The 19,693-nt window shown below is 38.8% G+C and overlaps 2 protein-coding genes and 1 long non-coding RNA gene across 4 annotated transcripts; 2 read left to right on the plus strand and 1 right to left on the minus strand.

Annotated features, from left to right (window-relative positions):
• Positions 1–389: 389 nt before the first annotated feature.
• On the minus strand, positions 390–13,008 carry LOC122786558. Its single transcript, XR_006362456.1, has 2 exons — positions 12,863–13,008; positions 390–699 (listed from the first exon to the last, which is right to left on the minus strand). It is a non-coding gene; the product is annotated as an uncharacterized LOC122786558 (long non-coding RNA).
• On the plus strand, positions 5,058–10,751 carry LOC122786555 (sodium-dependent neutral amino acid transporter B(0)AT1-like). The gene is made up of 12 exons (XM_044052939.1): positions 5,058–5,539; positions 5,843–5,983; positions 6,075–6,212; positions 6,318–6,499; positions 6,593–6,703; positions 7,200–7,312; positions 7,394–7,522; positions 7,594–7,750; positions 8,525–8,729; positions 8,827–8,986; positions 9,397–9,559; positions 9,644–10,751. The coding sequence occupies exons 1-12, from the start codon at positions 5,341–5,343 to the stop codon at positions 9,848–9,850; spliced, it is 1,905 nt and encodes a 634-aa protein (XP_043908874.1). The 5' UTR covers positions 5,058–5,340; the 3' UTR covers positions 9,851–10,751.
• Positions 10,902–19,563, plus strand: LOC122786556 (sodium-dependent neutral amino acid transporter B(0)AT1-like). Of its 2 annotated transcripts, XR_006362455.1 has the most exons (13): positions 10,902–11,177; positions 13,176–13,316; positions 13,393–13,530; positions 13,638–13,819; positions 14,703–14,813; positions 14,909–15,021; positions 15,124–15,252; positions 15,476–15,632; positions 15,726–15,930; positions 16,025–16,184; positions 16,568–16,730; positions 16,881–17,590; positions 19,551–19,563. XR_006362455.1 is itself a non-coding variant. In XM_044052940.1 (12 exons), exons 1-12 carry the CDS (start codon positions 10,979–10,981, stop codon positions 17,028–17,030), a joined length of 1,848 nt encoding a protein of 615 aa, XP_043908875.1. In that variant the 5' UTR covers positions 10,902–10,978; the 3' UTR covers positions 17,031–17,903. The 2 variants fall into 2 exon arrangements, 1 of the variants encoding a protein (XP_043908875.1); XM_044052940.1 differs by lacking the exon at positions 19,551–19,563 and having other exon boundaries at positions 16,881–17,903.
• The last annotated feature ends 130 nt before the right edge of the window (positions 19,564–19,693 follow it).

Here is a 19,693-nt window from a genome sequence, read left to right on the forward strand (position 1 = left end):
AAGATACTTTTTTTTTGTTTGATTGATAAAGTATGTCTAAAAAAAAACCTACAAACAAACCCCACATGTCTAAAGTGTCTAAAGACAACAGGTTGAGTAAGGACCTCATCTGTGGGCTCACCACTAGAGGGCAGAAAGTTCTATTAGCATACAGTGGGCCACACATTTAAGTACTTCAGTTAGAGCATGGGTTTCAACTCAAATGATCTGGGGGAATATAATATAATCAGAAAATATTTCAGATTTAAAAAAACATGTGTGAAAAAGGGTTTGGTTTTGATATAGAATGACACTACTATTTTTTTTAATCATTTTCATCAGGCTGAAAATCATCTGCTTTCCAGCCTGTGTACATATATGTTAAGTTAGGTCAAGTTAAAGTCAATCCATCAGACTTTATTTATTTATTTATATGATACCTTTCATACAAGGCAAGACAATTAAAAGTGTGTGTCACAGCATTAAAACATAACAAGGAAGCCCCCCCACACACACACACCAACCAACCCATGAGATTACTAAATATTAAACATAACGCGTGGATGAGGAAGTGAGGAAAGTGAGGAAGTAGCACTACGACTACTACTTCAGTAGCGGCTGAAGACCCTTCAGATGATGCAATGTGTGCACTTACCCTCTCTATACCCTCTAATCTGAGCGGAACACTGTAGATCATCAGTCTCTTCTTATCTCTGTGGTCTGTGATATAGTAGAAAACACAAGATAAAAATCACAGGGTCATTTTCTTTCCTGCCCCAGCACTCATTTACGAGGCAGATCTTTTTATTTTTTATAGAAAATGTAATCACTGTGGTTTTAAAACTTCACAGTAGCCGTCTTATTTGTAACTTAACAACTATTTGTAACTTGGAACTTTTCATCGTAAAATCTGGGACCGGGTGTCCTCGAGAAATACTTGTGGAATGTGAGGACAGCCTGGAATGCAGTTAATAAATTATTTTAAACACATTTGCATAAATGTGTGCACTTTGCACTTGCGTTTTCCACACACGTGAAATTCTCCACCACACACTTATATGGTTTCAAGTCAATTTGAGCAATTAGTGATTATGGTTTGGCTAAAAGTGAGACTAAGGCGGTGTTTCAAATATGTGGACGGGATCATCTCCACAGGCACCATGAGACGGGCTCTAGCCGATCCACTTTTCATGAGGACCTGGAGAGAATGAAGGAGGAGGACGCTGTAGGACAACAAACCTCCTCAACTGTGTCTACTGATTGGTCCCTATGTCAAAGTCCCAGAGGAGGTGGAGGAGGGACAACTGGAACTCATCACAGGTAAACACACTTGGTCTCGTGTTCGATCAGGTGCTTGCTTTTATTTTGACGTCGTCACTTATCAGAAAAACAAGGATATCTCGAGCACTCACTGCATAACCCCGTGTTTATCAGCTCTAATGCAAGTACATAAAAAGGAAACAGTGTTTTACTACAAGTGGTACAAATGGTAGAATAGATTATGTGCAATATAAAACTCAATCACTGTTTCACAATCGATATCCACCCGAGCTACATACTAACGCACAAATTAAATGAGCCCATTGCCACCATGAAGTACAGTTCTTTACTTGTATTTCATAGAAAACAACAACAACACATACTTAAAGCTCCAGTGTGGAACTTCTATCGCCCCCCTGTACCCAAACACTGACACTGAAACCTTTCCCCATAGTCTAACTGCATGCAGCCATCTCGCTTTACTTTGCCTTACAATGTTGCTTACATTTAAAAGTCCCTCACAACACTTTGAAACTACATGATCATGAATTACAATACCAAAATGAATTGTCAGGACATTTGACTGCAAACCTAACCAATGTCAACCGCACCGTTCCAAACCCAAATGATTTCGCATCGGGGTCATAATTTGATACATGACTCAGCGGATTGAGATCTCCGTTATCTTTAAAAGGTACTAACATAAGGGTGAACTTTCAGCACCAAGCCCATTCCACCGGCATCACCACGCATGATAATAAAGACAATAAAAGCTTCCACCTTACCCTCCCCCTTCTGTTAACTGCAGGTTAAACTGTTCGTGCGAAAGGTTTTTTGACGAACAATTAAATTTACGTAAAAGCACATGACAGACACGATAATCGTAACAGGACTACACAGTGATGTGGGGTAGAAAAAGCTAATTGTGTCAATGTGTATGTAATGTCCCGAAGATCACAGATGATAACAGTGAATTCAGTTAATCTCATCAATCTTTGTGTAGGGGTAGTGTAGGGGTTTGGGCTGCATGTGATTCATTCTTTCTTGACAGGCACTGGTGAATGGATGATTGATTAATCATGTATAAAAGAGGTTATACATGATTAATCATGTATAAAAGAGGTTATACGTGATTAATCATGTATGACTTAATTGCTGTGGTGCTTTTTCTCTTTTTATCTGAAGAATGACGCGGTACTTCTTTAACTCATTGCTGGGTGTCCGTACTATTTAGTCTAGCAGATGTTGAGCGTGGCTTTATTGAATTGTCACTTTATTGAATCAGCTTTTCCCCTCACTCTTGGAAAAACACGGAGTTTGCAGATGGTTAACAACAAAACGTGTGAAGACACAATGTCCAAATTTGATTGACAGCATGTTTTGTAGGACCTTTTGCCATTTTAAGAAAGTATAGTGTTCCTTTTCGCTGTTTTGCTGATACCATGCACATCCATCTGCCCTTAACAAAAAAGCAAAGACTCCATTACAACTTTACAGACCTGTTTAAAAGATATCCTATCTTGGATTGAGTTGAATTTGTTTGTTTTTTAAGATTTAACAAAAAAGGAAATTTCATGAACCTGAACTACTTTTTTTTACTTTTTTACTTTTTGAACGTGCTATACAAATAAACATGACTTTGACCCTGCTCTTTCACAATTTTTCTTATTGCGTTCAAGGTTGTGTATATAAATCAACTCACAATCTCCCTCATTAGAGGCGTGACTGTAAAGGGCTGACTGGAGGGAAATCAAGTTCGTCCACACACCGGACATCAGTGTCGCCATCATCGTTACATCACTGGCTCTGAGGGTCTCATCTCATTCTCATTTATCAAAGGCTGATCAGGTGTACACCAGGACTGGGTGGCATATTCACGTTTTTATGAATACGTGGATTACAGTGTTTCAGATTATGTTTAAAGCTCATAAAAAAACCTCAACCAACAATCAACATCCAGAGATTTGAAAAAAGAGAAAGAGAGTAAAAAACAAGATACAGGACTAAACTCTGTCTATGGAACAACCTGAACAAGGAAACCAAAGAATCTACATCAAACATGACATTTAAAAATTCAAATAAAACTAGGAAATACAATGAAATGTGTTACATTTGAATAACTTGCATATAATCAAATGGATGCTTTTATTTTTTTTCCTTATTTTGTGTATATTATTGTAATTTCATTTTACATACTGAGTAAATTGATTACTTGGGATAAAGAGGAAATAAGATTCTTCTTCCTCGTTCTGCGCCTTTTCATTCAAGACTTGGACAATTCCATGTTTATATTATATTGTTTTGTTGTGAATGAGATGACATAAAGACACTAAACTGAACAAAACGTTCCATGAATCACACGTGAGACTTATTTACACCTGAGTGTGCACGAGTCTCTACGCATGTCTGATAAACAAGGGCCAATGGAAACTAACCTTATCAGTGGAGATAAACAGAATTAAAGGGGATGCATGTTCTTTATAATGCACGGGTAAATAGTTGCATTAGTCGCAATAGTATCCATTACTGTTTATTGTTAAGCATGTTTTCGAAATAATAACATCATTTATTTAAAAAAAAAGAGGATATTTTTGTTTTATCAGTATCAGCTGTGTAAACAAGCTGCTATCACTATTATTAATGCCTACACGTGTGTTTGTACTGCTGCCGTTATCTACTCCATTGTTTTCAGTGCTACTGAGCAGTTTGAGGCATGCATTAATAAGCATGTGCGCTATATTCATTAAGTTCACAACTCTCTTAGAGCCTCTTATAGTTTTTTTAAAGGTGTTTTTTGTCTTCCAGGGAGTAGGGGGGGGACCATGTCTGGCTATAAGTGTGTTCTTACTCTGGTCTGATCTCTTTGTCACCATGCTACCCTGTTATGGGCTGTTCTCTATGGTTTGAGTTTGAAGGACCTAAAGATGTGATCGTTAATTTGCATATGTAGGAGTTTTATGCTGTGTTTCGACCTTCTTGGTGGAGCTAAGCTGTATTCTGAAGTATAGCAATTATTGGTTGGGACTGCTTGAGAGCTGCACAATATAGTGCAGAAAAACGTGATAATGATAAATCTCTTCCACGTCTATGTGAAACAAACTGATTGAATTGATAGGAAAACTGATTCACTATCTAAATTTGAAGGTGGATAAAGTGTGGACAGAATGAACAGCCTGAAATAAAGAGCGTGTGCCAAAACAACAAGACTTGTCAAGGACTGCAAAAGGAGTGCCCTGATAGTGAAGATAAACAGCAATTTTACAGTAAATGTGCTCTCGATGACAGTTAAGCGCTTCATCCTGACCTTCTGTTCAAAATGTATAGTTCTACACTTCCGATATATATATACACACATATAAATGTGTATATATGTATGTGTATATATATGTATATACTGTATATATATGTGTATATATATATATATATATATATATATACATACACACACACACATATAAATGTATATATATATACATATACATATATATGTATATGTATATATATATATAGATATACATATATGTAAAAGCACATTTAACCACAGTCAACCAAACTGCTGTAAAATCAAGGAGGACACAATGGGAAACAAAGGTAAGAGCACAGTACAATAAAAATGCTCTCATTTATGAACACAAAGGTATTTAAATTGGTCTTAAATGTGTACGGAATTTGTTCACAGGGCGCTAATTCGCTTTGCAAAGTCACAAAGATCAAACTCAACTTCTAGGTACAAGCGTTGGTGATGTGACCCCACGTGATGCATTAACCATTATCAAAAAGGATCCACCTATTTTGCACTTAAACTTGCTGACATTACATAACAGAACACAGACATAAATGAGCTACTGATAACTGCAGTTTAGGTGGCATAGGTCACAGTAAATATCTCAGTGCGACTTCCTAGGACACTTAGTAGAGGTGAAGGACTCGGAGGGGAGTGACAGTAAACAGGAGACCGTTTCAGAAAGGACACAGCTGTTGTTTCTTTTGCAGAATATACTGTGTATATATAAGACGGCAACCAACAACTGCTTGGGAAAAAGAGACTTAACTGCGACATTTTCCAGTTCTTTTTTTTAGTGAAGTTTACAAAAAGCCATCATGAGGCTGAAATTACCAAACCCAGGGCTGGATGACCGGATCCCGTCTCACAAGGACCTGGAGAGGATGGAGAAGGAAGAGGCTGGAGACAGGCCAAAATGGGACAACAAAGCCCAGTACCTGCTCACCTGTGTCGGCTTCTGTGTGGGACTCGGCAACGTCTGGAGGTTCCCTTATTTGTGTCAAAGTCACGGAGGAGGTAAAGTGTCTTTAAAGTGTATAAAAAATAGCCGTTATCTGTATAAATTATTAAAAGGATTTAAATTTCATAACCTCTACAAAATAATATGTAAAAAAAACGTGGACTAAAATTTGTAAATTCGAAGGGATTGGAAAAGGGAATGAGTGTGATTCCTTGTTTATAGTGTCGATAATAAAAGCTGAAATGCTTTTTAGAGTTTATGGGAGTCATTATGGCATCGGTTTTAGATGTTGCTGCCTGCTGAATACATTTATTCACTCACAACGTTAACACATTATGATGTGGATGTAAAACTTCTAGGAGCGTTTATGATTCCATTCCTCATCCTGCTGGTTCTGGAGGGAATCCCACTGCTGCACCTGGAGTTTGCCATCGGTCAGCGACTGAGGAAAGGCAGTGTGGGAGTGTGGAGATCAATCAATCCCTGTCTCACTGGAGTTGGTGGGTAAAAAAGAAAGAAAGAAAAGGAAACAGTCCAGTTATTTGATTGATCAGCTGCTAGAATGGTTGTAACGTCTTCATTCTGTTCCAGGTATTGCTTCCCTGTTTGTCTCAATTTTGGTGGGTGTGTACTACAACACCATCATGGCCTGGATCATGTGGTATCTCTTCAACTCCTTTCAAGATCCTCTTCCTTGGAGCCAATGTCCTCTGAATGCTAACAGGACAGGTAGGATGTGTGATTGTATTCTTACACACCTGCCTCACAGTCCACGGTCATGTTTCTTTAAGGTTGATGACGTAGCCTCCCCTTAACTGTGCACTTTCACTGCAGGCTTGGTTGAGGAGTGTGCTCGCAGCAGCACGGTCGACTACTTCTGGTACAGGGAGACCCTGAACACATCAACAGCTATTGATGAGTCTGGGGGGCTGCAGTGGTGGATAGTGCTGGCCTTGGTGGCTGCCTGGAGTCTGCTCTATGTCTGCTGCATCCGGGGGATTGAGACCTCAGGAAAGGTCTGCATGCCACCGCTTACTAGTGTGAACCCTGCGAGCATGCAGATTTGTTTGATAAAATGAATGATTTTGATATTCTTTCTCGTTTCTCAGGCCGTGTATGTCACATCTACTCTGCCATATTTGGTCCTCACCATCTTCCTCATCAGAGGACTGACTCTGAAAGGCTCTATAGACGGAATCAAGTTTCTCTTCACACCAGATGTAAGCATTGTTTTGCCTCTTTTCATCTCATTAAAAAGAAGGGAGGACTAACGTGTCCTGGACGACAGCAAACTTTCACTGAAACATTAGGTTAAATAAATGAACATATTGCTTAAGTCAGTGGACTAAATGTAACCCTTGGACAGAGCCGGGTTAATTGTTTTCTGTGTTTTCAGTCTTTTTGTGCTAAGCTAAGCTAATCCTAGCAGAAACTAGACACTTATCGAATGGAAATAATGTGGCACTGAAAGTGAATGGAGATAACCCTAAAAATTTAGATAAAAATAACATTTCATAGATACCATTAAGAAACTAATAAAATGGGCACAGGATATAATCCTGGAGTAGAGCACCTTCACATATCAATCATTAACACTGCCTGGCGCAGTGCGAGACGGTGTTCATTGATAGTTTTAGAAAGCAGCAACAGAACAAAATGAATCAGCACAATCTCAAAAAGCTCATACTAACCCTATTTTATTTGGTTTTCTTTAAGGTAAATGAGTTACTAAATCCGTCGACCTGGTTGGATGCTGGTGCCCAGGTGTTCTACTCCTTCTCTTTGGCTTTTGGAGGTCTCATCTCTTTCTCCAGCTACAACTCTGTTCAGTGAGTAAGAGCTTCAGGTGCACCAGACTCCCCGCTGAACACCTGTTTTCTCACACGACGTTCTTTATTTTTATTTCGTAGCAACAACTGTGAGCAAGACGCCGTTCTTATCTCCATCATCAATGGCTGCACATCAGTGTATTCTGCGACGGTTATCTACTCCATCATTGGCTTCAGGGCCACACAAAATTATGACGAGTGCATAGACGGGTAAGAGTCAAACAAGGCCAGAAAGAAGCCGCTCTAAGTTTTAGAAAACTTAATTCCTCTCTCTTTTACAGCAACATTTTGAAGCTGATGAATGCCTTCAACCATCCCGAAAACAACATCACAGAAAGCAACTACAATGACATTCTGGCGTACCACAACCAAACAAGTCCAGAGATCATCCAAGAATTGAACCTGCAGGTCTGTGACTTGCAGACCTTTCTCAGTGAGGTCAGTAACGAGTGTAAAAATAATTTTATGGACCAGCTTGTGGGATTTAGTGGCATCTAGTGGCGATGTTGCATATTGCAACCTCCTGAATACCTTTCGCCTTACATTCTCCAGGATAGGTATATGAGAAACTACAGGTAGCATAAAGACACAAATGGACAGAAGCCTAGAATGGACACTACAAACATAGCAGTACAGTCTGGTAAAGCAACTGCTTCCATGTATTATAAATCTCATTCTGGAGCTGAAGCGATTATTAATCGATTACTAAATTAATCGACAACTATTTTGATAATTGAATAATCGGTTTGAAGCTTTTTTCATGATTAAAACAAGATTTCCGATTGTTTAAGCTTCTTAAATGTGAATATTTTCTTAATTTCTTTGCTCTGGATAACAACGAAATCATTAAAAGTCATTCATTTTGGTTTGTGGACAAAACAAGACCAACAAGAACATCATCATTTCCAGTTTTGACGAACACCGATCAACATTTTTTAAGGTTTTCTGAGATTCTGAACACCAAACGATTAATCAGTTAATCAAGAAAATAATCGACAGATTAATCGGTTATGAAAATAATCGTTAGTTGCAGCTCTAGCTCATTCCGACAAAAACACAACAATTGGTTGATAGGGTAATAATAAAATAATCAAAATATGAAAATATGATGAATCCTACAGTCTGGACCTTTAAAAGAGTTTGCAGTCTCATAGAAAGGATAACACAACTCATGCATGTTTGAAATATTTGGTGTATTTCTTACAACTGCAGGGTGTTGAGGGGACAGGTTTAGCCTTCATCGTGTTCACTGAGGCCATCATCAAGATGCCTTTTTCACCTCTCTGGGCTGTCCTGTTCTTCATCATGCTTTTCTGCCTCGGACTCTCCACTATGTTTGGCAACATTGAGGGAGTAGTGGTTCCTTTGCAGGACCTAAAGTTGCTCCCAAAAACCTGGCCCAAAGAACTCTTCGCTGGTAAATTTTTTGTGTATTATAAAAAAATAAATTTAAAATACTTTTTCATTCATTCACCATATGAGAGTTAACAGTTTTGTTGTTGTTGTTTTTCCAGGCCTGACGTGTTTATTTTCCTTCGCTCTTGGGCTCATATTTGCTCAGAGATCTGGAAACTACTGGTTGGCTCTTTTTGACAGCTTCGCAGGATCTATTCCTCTTCTGGTTATCGGGTTCACTGAAATGGTTGCTGTCATCTATGTCTATGGCGTAGATAGGTGAGTATGTCCGGGAAGTGATTATTACAAGACTACAGCTTGAACGAAAGAATACATTACATCTACATATCAGCGAGCAAACTGACAGGTCTTCATAAAGTTGAAAAAAAAGCATGAAGTTCCAGCACATAGTTTTTTGACCTTGGAACAGAGATAAAAAAGTATAACTTGTGATGTAACAAGACAGAGGTCAGAGATCCATTCTGCTCAGCGATTCTGTACATTAAAGGTTAGATTAGATCAAATAAACATCTATTTCTTAGACGTCCACTGTGGTAACAATGTGTTAAACACACATTTTACAGGCTGCTTTATTTACTGTAACTACTGAAAGTACAAAGTCATCCTTTATGGATGTTTTCATGCACGCTCAGCTGACATTAGCTCTCCTTCTTATTGCTTCCAAACAGGTTTAACGAGGACATTGAGTTTATGATTGGCCACAAGCCCAATATATTCTGGCAGGTGACGTGGAGGTTTATTAGTCCACTCATTATGATCGTCATCTTGGTATTTTACTTTGTTACCCAAGTCACCAAGAACATCACCTATTTGGTTTGGGACCAGGAGGCGGTAAGTGGGCTATTATCATTAGTTAAACTTTAAATATAGTAGCATCTGCGATCACTGATGATATATTGTTGACTCTGACTATAGGAGAACTTCCCAACCCTTGACCCACGTCCATATCCCTCCTGGATCTACGTCATCATCTTCATCCTGGCTGGAATTCCAAGTTTAGCCATCCCCGTATTTGGCTTCTTCAAATTCATCTACATGAAATGCAAGCGGAAGGACTACGCCGACAGTACAGTGGATACCATCTCTGCCACAGTACAAATGAATGAAAAAATTAAGTTTTAAATTGCTTTTTTTCTTCTGATTATTTAAGAACCAAGCAGGTGAAGCCGTTTCATGTTTGCCTGTACGACGCTTGTGCAGAATATTACACTTATTGCACGATGACAGAAGAGCACATTACCGATTACTAGAAAGTAGGAATCAATTTGAAAGGATTTTCTGTGAAATATTCGTTTTGAAGAATAGGATTGATGATACCTTTTTATTAATGTTCTAATATTAGTTTTCCCGTTGTGTCATGATTTATGTGTTATTGTATGCTGTGTGTTCAGGCAGTATTTTGGGAAATACATTATTAGTCATTATTGATGACTTTGAAAACATATAATATACATATAATTCATATTTTTCATGATTTCCCATTTGTCTGGTTTGTAATTAAGCCATGTTCACAGTGTCAGCTTCTTTTATACGTATATCTAGTGTTTTATCTAGCAGGAAAAAAGTCTGAGCCCTTTGCCTAATTTCGTAAGTTTGCTGTATGTGAAACATTTTGTAATATTTTGTAAATAACCCTCTTGAAGCAGATCTTTGTTAAATTATAACATTTGTTATATTGTGAGCTTCTCCATGGTCCTTTTTCGCTCGCTACACCACAGGTTTTTAGTTGATGTTTGTGCTGTTTATACTTTTTTAAATAGTGTTTTAATGTATATTGCAACACTGCACTTACCCTGCCATAAACGGTCAGGTTATGTGACCTGTTAATAATCTCCTCACTGGTTCAGACTTAACAACAAAATTATGTGGTTACTATGTGGTCCTGTTGAGCTAGTAAAATAAATTGTGTGGAATATCATGAACTTACTGAAGCTTTTAACGTTTTTTTTGCTTGGCAACACATACAATTTGACTGCAATGTACAGAACTGTGATACTGAATAAACCGTTCTGACACAAAATAACCTATTATACATGTGATGTGCAATTAAATGTAATAACTAAATGGCCCTGTTGTGCACTCTTCAAAGACACCAGTAGTTCAGAGTGTACAGCTAATCTATGGCCTACAAAAGATAACACAGAAGACAATAAACCTGTCAGTGATGCCACGAAGACTTTGATACACCAACCCCTAAGGGCTGCTCTGTAACAGACACTACCTCCCCACCTCAGTACGTATCTGGTCACCATGAGACTGGTACTACCCAACCCGGGACTGGATCTGCGTATCCCTAACCATGAAGATCTGGACCGGATGGAGAAGGAGGAGGCTGGTGACAGGCTCAAGTGGGACAACAAAGCCCAGTACATCCTCACCTGTGTGGGATTCTGCATCGGGCTTGGTAACGTGTGGAGATTCCCTTACTTGTGCCAAAGTCATGGAGGAGGTAAGTAAGGCCAGACGAAGAAGGCAAACGACAGGTGGAGTTGTCAAGTTATTGACTGACAAAGTCAATTCGTTTACTACTTCATTTATATGGTGTTTTTCATCAGTGCCAAAGCAAGAGAGAAACCGTGGCAAACACGCCATTCACTTAGGTGGAGCAAAGTTATGGTTTTACCACCCAACTTTTGGTCTTTATAAAAATGTGTCTTGTTGTCACGTTCCTCCCCATCAGGTGATTATGTGGGAGCAGACTGTCAAAGATCACTTTACTAATTCCAGTAACTGAGAAATGTTCATTACTGTAGTAACATTTTTGGACCAATTTGTCTTGATTTAGTCCAGCAGGTTTAGAGCAGACTGACAGACAGTTCAAACATGCCATTGTTGATTTGTTTTTGTTTTTCTAAAACCAACTAACTAATCTAAATGAGTTGTTTCTTCATCTAGGAGTTGAGATGATTTAAAAAAGCACCTGTTTACATACAGAATGTGTTTCTCTGGCAGAGAAGCATATAAGTGAATGTGGGGGCATTACAGCGAACAGTTTGACTTTAACCAAAATCATTGGTCTTTCGTGCCTAAAGATAAATGAATCCAGTTAAATGCATCACTTATTCTTCATGAGTGCCACTATATTACCATTGAGTTGTGTTAATGATTCTTCTCTGGAGAATGAGCCTCGTCATACCGGCTTTGCTCGACACTGAAACTAAATAATGACAATAGATTCATCTCGCACACATTTCTGTGTGTGAATGAGCCTTTGTAAAGAGGATGTTCTTATTTTTTATGGAATGCTTAACAGTGAGCTGCAGGAGATTGGAAGGAAGCTCATGCTCATTCTAAAAGTGTAATCTGTTGTTTCTTAGTGACTTGTTAACTTTATGGGGTCATGCACATAAAGATAAAGCCATTGTCTATAGTCCATGGTATCAGCCACAGTAAGGTGAAATATGACAATACGTACCAAACAACACCGGTTTTCAGATTTTGATTCTACGATCACATTTTGGTAAAAAGAAACATCTCACAAAATTGTAAAATCATAAAATTGTGACTGATTAATTGTTAGATAAAAATGTGAAAAAGACGTTGTTCTTTTTCACATTTTTATCTAACAATTAATCAGTCACCTGTATACAGCAGGCAATAACTAACCCGCTATTCATTATTCTTATCGTTTGTTTCAAATATTTTATATACATGTCATATTTCAAAACTGCCTGCAGACAATGCTATCTTATCACTAATTTATTCATGATCTGGTTACTAGCTGACACCTGAGCAGCAAATATTTTCACAATATTCAATATATTGTGCCTGTTTTAGCCACTGCATTTTAGAATCCATTTTCAACTCTTGACCGTCACTTTTAGAATGTTGCATGGTCAAAGTCCTCCTTACATCTCTGACCTGCTACTGCTTGTTCAAACTATCAGTATTTTACTGCCAACCACTTTGTGATTCCATATCTGTGAAAGCCGCTATATAAATAAAATGCACTGCTACTCGTTGGAATTCAATGTCTTCCTCAAGTGAAGGAGTTTAAAGATCTCAGAAGGCATTCCAACATTCAGACTCTCACCACTGAGTAGTAAACATGAGAATAAGATCATTGACGCAAACACCTGAATGAGGTTACCTTCATTGGGTGACAAGCGTCAGCCTTAGAGATAGGGTACAGACCTTTGATATCATCAAGCGTCATGAAGATGCAGGAGAGCCGCTGTTACTAATATTGAAAGGAGCCAGTTGAAGTTGATTGGGAATTTGAATGGAGGTCTTTAAGTCTTGTCCAAATAGCACATAAACTCCACAGGATTCCTCAGAAAGATCTGGAAACAGAACAATGTCTGGGTTACTTCACATAACATAACCTCTAGCCATGACAACCCATCCCCGTATAAGCAGCAGCTGATGAATGGATGAATGGATGTTACGCTTACAATAGTAATGTGTATATTCAAACAATTCAAACAGCTGATAAATTATTTCCCAGGTGCCTTTTTGATCCCCTACCTGATTCTGCTGGTGCTGGAGGGAATGCCTCTCCTGCTACTGGAGTTTGCCATCGGTCAGCGTCTGAGGAAAGGCAGCGTGGGAGTGTGGCGATCCATCAGCCCGTATCTGACCGGTATCGGTAAGGAAAACAGGAACAAAAGTGACTCTGGCCTTCTGTGAGTGTTTCATTGCACGTAATGCTGCTTGTCTTCCAGGCATAGCCTCCATGCTGGTGTCCTTTTTGGTTGCGCTGTACTACAACACCTTAATAGCCTGGATTATGTGGTATTTTTTCAACTCCTTTCAAAGCCCACTGCCTTGGACTCAGTGTCCTCTCAATGAAAACGGGACAGGTATTTGGCAACACACACACACACACACACACACACACACAGTAAACGTGTTGAAATCTACTCATGATCGACTCATCTACAATGGCCTGTTTTTGTGCTTCTGCAAGGATTTGTACCTGAGTGTCAAGAGAGCTCCACTGTGGATTACTTCTTCTACCGAGTGACACTGAACAGTTCGCAGTCTATCGCTGACTCGGGAGAAATCCAGTGGGCCATTGTTGTCTGCCTGTTAGCTGCCTGGACAGTTGTCGCCATCTGCTGTATAAGAGGAATTAGTACAACAGGCAAGGTTAGTTGAACCTTAAACCCCAACTCATTTAGTTACTGTTGCCTAATCTGTTGAAGTTTGCATTCTAGCACTCTTCTAGCAATCTCTTGCAAGGATGAAGGTGGCATTTACTACTTAAAATTAGCCAGACATATATTGAACACAGGGTATAGTGAGAGATAGAAAGTGGCGGCTCAAATGTGGCAGATAGTGAGACAACTAAAGCCTGTCGCACACGAGAGGATATTTCCAATCAAATTGTAGGTGCCTTCTGATTTTAGGTCGATTTGAACAGATTATTTGGCCAAATGATCGTGTAGTCTGAGGGGTTACCAATTGTAATGTAACGTAAGTATTTAACATGTTTGATATTTAGGACTAACAGAAATTTGGGTGTGAACAGAATATATACATATATGTATATGTATATATATATATACATACATATATGTATAGATATATACATATATTATATATATATACATATACATACATACATATACATATATATATGTATATGTATGTATAATCAGAAGTATAGTCAGAAGAGGCTGACATTTTGGACCGCCATGTTTTTCCAATGGCAATCTTTAGGTGTTTTGATGCTAATAGAGAGCTACATACATCCAACAACTTAGATGGGAAGTGTGAGGCATTCAGCAGCAACACACTTCAATAAAATATTTACATGGCACCGATAAACTTGCACATTATGCAATACATATGATAAAAGATTAAAGGTCTAAAATAATAATAGCAAATCCCCCTTCAAAGCTCGACAGTCACAGTAGTTGTGACTGGACAGTTTATGCCCTGGAAAGGGTTTCAGGCAAATGATCTCTAATAATACAATCATCTCATTTCAATTATAAACGATTCCACACTTTCTTTTCCGTGACCACAGGCAGTCTATGTCACTGCGATCCTGCCGTACATAGTGCTGGGCATCTTCCTGGTCAGAGGATTGAGTCTTAAAGGAGCCCTAAGTGGACTCAAATTCCTCTTCACACCAGACGTACGTTTCAAAGCTTGACGACATAAAAGATATATATATATATATATGTGGTGTCTCGAAAGTTGAAAGCCTCATCACAAGATTATGCCTTGCAGGTGGACGAGTTGATTAACCCGACAACTTGGTTGGATGCAGGTGCCCAGGTCTTTTACTCGTTTGGTTTAGCATGGGGAGGCCTCATTTCTTTCTCCAGCTACAACCCTGTTCAGTAAGAAAACCTGAGAAGACCAATTCAACTATTATTTAGCTCACTTAAGGTCACACAAGCTTCAGGCTAAATCGTTGGCCTTTTTTTGTTCTCCCTCCCAAGTAACAACTGCGAGCAAGATGCTGTGATCCTGTCTGTAGTAACTGGTCTAACCTCAGTCTATGCTGCCACAGTCACGTACTCCATCATTGGATTTAGGGCCACTGAAAAGTATGACAACTGTATCAGTGGGTAAGTCAAAGTGTGAGGTTTTTACATTCATCAAAATCATTATTTGCATTCAAACTATTTCACGTTTAGCCTTTCTTGTTTGTGACAAAATGCATTTTTGTGCTCATTAGAAAATGTCATATTTATCCCTCATTAAAGTGTCTTATATTGACTGTGTTTTATTTTGACGTGTGAGGCACGTCGACATGCAACGTTACTCACCAGTGATGTACTCTGTTTCTAGGAACATCGTGACATTATTAAACGCGTTTGATCTCTCTGAAGATAACATCACCACAACCAACTATGAGGACACACTGAATCACCTTAACAGCGTTTACCCTAACGTCGTTCAAGGACTGGATATCAAAGAGTGTGACATGCAGAAACTTCTCAGTGAGGTAATTCTATTGAGGAATATTCCCCACGTATCAATATTTGTTTTGTTTTTTTTTACTCTTACTCTACATTGTGATTGATGTTCATTTGTGCAGGGAGTGGAGGGAACAGGTCTGGCCTTTATTGTGTTTACAGAAGCCATCACTAAGATGCCCGGTTCCCCAATCTGGTCTGTTCTCTTTTTTCTGATGCTTTTCTGTTTGGGGCTCTCAACACTGTTTGGCAACATTGAGGGAGTGGTGGTCCCCTTGAAAGACTTGAATGTGTTCCCTAAAAAATGGCCCCACGAAGTAGTGACTGGTAACCTATTTTTGTTAATTGCTTTTCACCCGCCTTTGTGTGTTGGCTTCCTGTTTTAAAATGAGCTCCCATGTTTTGTGCCTGTGCATTTCAGGAATCACTTGCGCCGTGGCCTTCGTCATCTGCCTCCTGTTTGCACAGCAGTCAGGGCTTTACTGGGTGACCGTTTTTGACACCTTTGCTGGATCTGTTCCACTTCTGACCGTTGGGTTGTTTGAGATGGTCGCTATTGTTTACGTTTACGGCATAGACAGGTACATTGTCCAAATTCTAAATTCAAATTGCTTGGTTCACATTTTGAAATTGACTGTACAATGGCTATACTGTACAGCAGGGATTCCCAAAGTGTGTGACTGTGTCCCTCTGGTGGACTGGGTTGGTACTGCATGCGGGCTGTGAGCGGTCATCGGTAGCTTCAAAATAGCGTAAAACCTTAGGATCTATTTTGATGGAGATGTGATCTTCACTTTAAAAAAGTGTGCATGTTGACTCGATTTGGGATTTTGTGAATTTAAATTGGGCCATGGCATTCTTACGTCTGGGAATGGTTGCTGTGCAGTAATAGCCTCAGTAAGCCATGACAGTTCTAGAGTGGTATAACACTGTTTCGTGACATACAATACCTCTTGTGTGGCAGGTTCAATGAGGATATTGTCTTCATGATTGGACACAAGCCCAATATCTTCTGGCAGGTCACATGGAGGGTCGTTAGTCCTTTGATTGTCCTAGTGATCTTAATTTTCTACCTGGTGACCATAGCACAAAAAGAGCTTCGTTATTTAGTCTGGGACTACAACTCTGTGAGTAAAACAACATACATATATATATATATAAAGCACCTTATGCTCAGTTTTCCTTCTTCAAAAATGACATTGCTTGTTCAAGGATTTTAATGAAATGATTATTCAACACTTATATAAAACTAACCTAAAATACCGTATGTTTTACAGGAGGAGTTTCCATCTCTGGCATCAGTTCCATTTCCTTCATGGATCAACGCAGTCATATTTCTTTTGGCAGGAGTCCCCAGTATTACACTGCCTGTTTATGCCTTGTGTAGACTGGTTTTTGTTTACTGCAAGAAAAGAAGTGAAAAATGAGCCCACGAATGACCTAAAATGCAATCCGATCCAATTTATTTATAAAAGCACATTTAAAAACAAAGCAAAAACAACAGCAGTTGACCAAAGTGCTGTACAGTAGAATTATAAAATTAAACATAACTAAACAGATGTGAAAACAAACAAACAAATACATAAATACAAACATAAAAGACATAAAAGACATGAGTAGACACGACATCTCACCCAGAAAAGGCTGAACAACAGACTCACACCGTCTCAAATGCAAAGGAGAACAGGTGAGCCTTTAAAAGAGATTTAAACTTCAGCTTCAGCTGCCATTTAGCTGCAACTGAGAGCAGCTGATCTTAGAGACCAAGTGGGGCGGAACAAGACCATTTAGACATTTGTACACAAATATAAGGATTGTAACGCACTGGGAGCCAATGAAAGGAGGCCAGGGTGGGGGAGATGTGCTCACGCCTCTGTGTCCTTTTTAAAAAGGGCGAGCGGCAAGTGAAGGGAAAGGAAAATGGGATGGAAATGTTTGTTATTGAAGTCAGAATACATCCAACCAGAATCTATAAAGTTCACTGAGGGTAGGTCACCAGTGCATCACAGAACTGACACACAGAGGAAAAAAAGAACCATTCACATTCATACAAATGGTCCTTTTTGATTCTCCAAGTAATCTTAATTCAATCTACATGTATTTGGACTTCGGAGGGAAGCTGGAGAACCCATGAGAAAAACCATGCAGACATATGACGATCATGCAAACTCCACACAGAAATGCCAGGATTCCAACTGTACTGTACCAGCGCCGATCCATCACTGTGTCCCCACTACAATAACATGCAAGACGATTTCATTTGTCTTATCAAACTAAATAAACACTTCAATGTTTGTTTACTTGTCGTACATTCATGCACATTTCCCTTTTAGCATTAATGCAAATGTTTTCTTACATATTCTTCGATAAATGTTTTGCGGCAGATCATTTTTGTCTCACTTTAGTATAGCTATGCCTACAAATGTGCACCGTGTGAACCAGAGCTGTGGAAAAAACCAGGGGACTATTACATCTATATTTAGAGACGTCATCTTCTTTGTCGTCGGTTAAAGAGTAACTTTGCACAAATGACACGAGCTGAACAGGTGACATGAGGCCACATATCAGCCGGTCATAAACTGCATTACAATCTGACTCATGACGGGGGTACGTGGGCTATAACCACGCAGTATGCTATACATGTACATGTACTGTATGTTAACATGCCGACTCATATAAAGAAGCAAACAAGCCAGGAGAGGGAGACATTACTCTGCAGGGAAACACAGTGGCAGTTATGGGCAGGAATGAATCACTTCAAACACTGTTATATACAGTCTGACTGAATCAGATTGTACTATTATGCTATTATCATTAGTTTAAGAGCATTTGTGCACATTTTCAGCGTTTAAAAAGTAATAGTTGATAAGTATAATTATTACTATAAAATGTTAAGTGTGTTCCCGCCCACCCGTACATGATACACTACTTACCACATGTGAATGTGGAAAAAAGGTTATCACAAATTAAACAAAACAAAAACTAATTTGACATCTAATACTAATATAATAGGTTATTATCTAACACTTAAAAGGTCCAGCGTGTACAATTTAGGATAAAGTTATTTAGATACACTTTTCATAACCCTATACAACCACCTGATTGTATCAATTGTTGCAAACTAAGCAGAACGTTTGAGTTCTGGTGCTGCCTGAGGGCTACACTGGTTGTCCAACACACTTGGAAGGGAAATGAGCGGGCCGTTCAGCTGCAACACACAACTTCACCAAAAACTTTACACACTGTACAGACTATGTACCTTAGTCTGTTTAAATCTTATTAAACTGAGAGAAGCCAAACAAATCTGAGGTAAAACATCCACTGCTGTCACGTGTGTTAAATCTGAAAGTGTGCTTGCGCAGCCAATTAATGTTTTATCAATATATTGAACTTCTTTTATGTTTACTGTTACTGAATTACGACCTTGCCCTACTAAATTTTACTGAAACATCATCATCAAGTCACCTTATATGGACGTTCCCCACTCCAGACTGAGCATAAAGAGGACAATTAAAAAATTAAAACGGTATAAAAAGACACCCATAAAAGAAGTAGCATCTCACACTGTGCTGGAAGCCAAGGAAAACATGAATTTTAAGAAGATATATATATATATATACATCAGGCAGTAAAGTAGCCTCCTTAATATGGAAAGGTAACTTGTTCCATTGTTTAAAAGCACTACTGCAAAGGCCCTCGCAATCCTTGTGCTGTTTTCAGAAGTTATGCACGTGTTCGCTTATATAATAAAAATGTGCAGGACATATTTTGTGATTTAAACAAAGTACATCGCAGTGAAACTGCGTTATACAACTTTAACAACCCTAACATTAGAGCCGTATTATCTTAACATATCAATAAAGCACCCTGGGAGGTTATGTAATTATGGAGACTTGAAATAAACCTAGTTCATAAGAATTTATAGGTTACCGATTAAAATAGCACAGGGTGCAGGGGTACAGGCCTACGAAGAACTCCTGGTCATAAATGTGTCTACAAAAGGATTACATTAAAGTGGTGGAACATGTGTTGGAAAAAAAAAACAGAATATAACCACCAATTTCTTTGAAAAGGAGTCAAATGCAATGTG

Source organism: Solea senegalensis, linkage group LG20 (genome assembly GCF_019176455.1).
Source record: "Solea senegalensis isolate Sse05_10M linkage group LG20, IFAPA_SoseM_1, whole genome shotgun sequence".
In the NCBI taxonomy this organism is placed as follows: Eukaryota; Metazoa; Chordata; class Actinopteri; order Pleuronectiformes; family Soleidae; genus Solea; species Solea senegalensis.

Bases quoted from the DNA above. Each gene is read 5' to 3' on its own strand.
- LOC122786555 (XM_044052939.1), top strand. From the start codon at position 5,341: ATGAGGCTGAAATTACCAAACCCAGGGCTGGATGACCGGATCCCGTCT. The intron at 7,313-7,393 runs GTGAGTAAGAGC...TTTATTTCGTAG, and splicing joins TCCAGCTACAACTCTGTTCA to CAACAACTGTGAGCAAGACG. The intron at 7,751-8,524 runs GTCAGTAACGAG...TTACAACTGCAG, and splicing joins TGCAGACCTTTCTCAGTGAG to GGTGTTGAGGGGACAGGTTT.
- LOC122786556 (XM_044052940.1), top strand. From the start codon at position 10,979: ATGAGACTGGTACTACCCAACCCGGGACTGGATCTGCGTATCCCTAAC. The intron at 13,317-13,392 runs GTAAGGAAAACA...CTTGTCTTCCAG, and splicing joins CCCGTATCTGACCGGTATCG to GCATAGCCTCCATGCTGGTG. The intron at 13,531-13,637 runs GTATTTGGCAAC...TGCTTCTGCAAG, and splicing joins TCTCAATGAAAACGGGACAG to GATTTGTACCTGAGTGTCAA.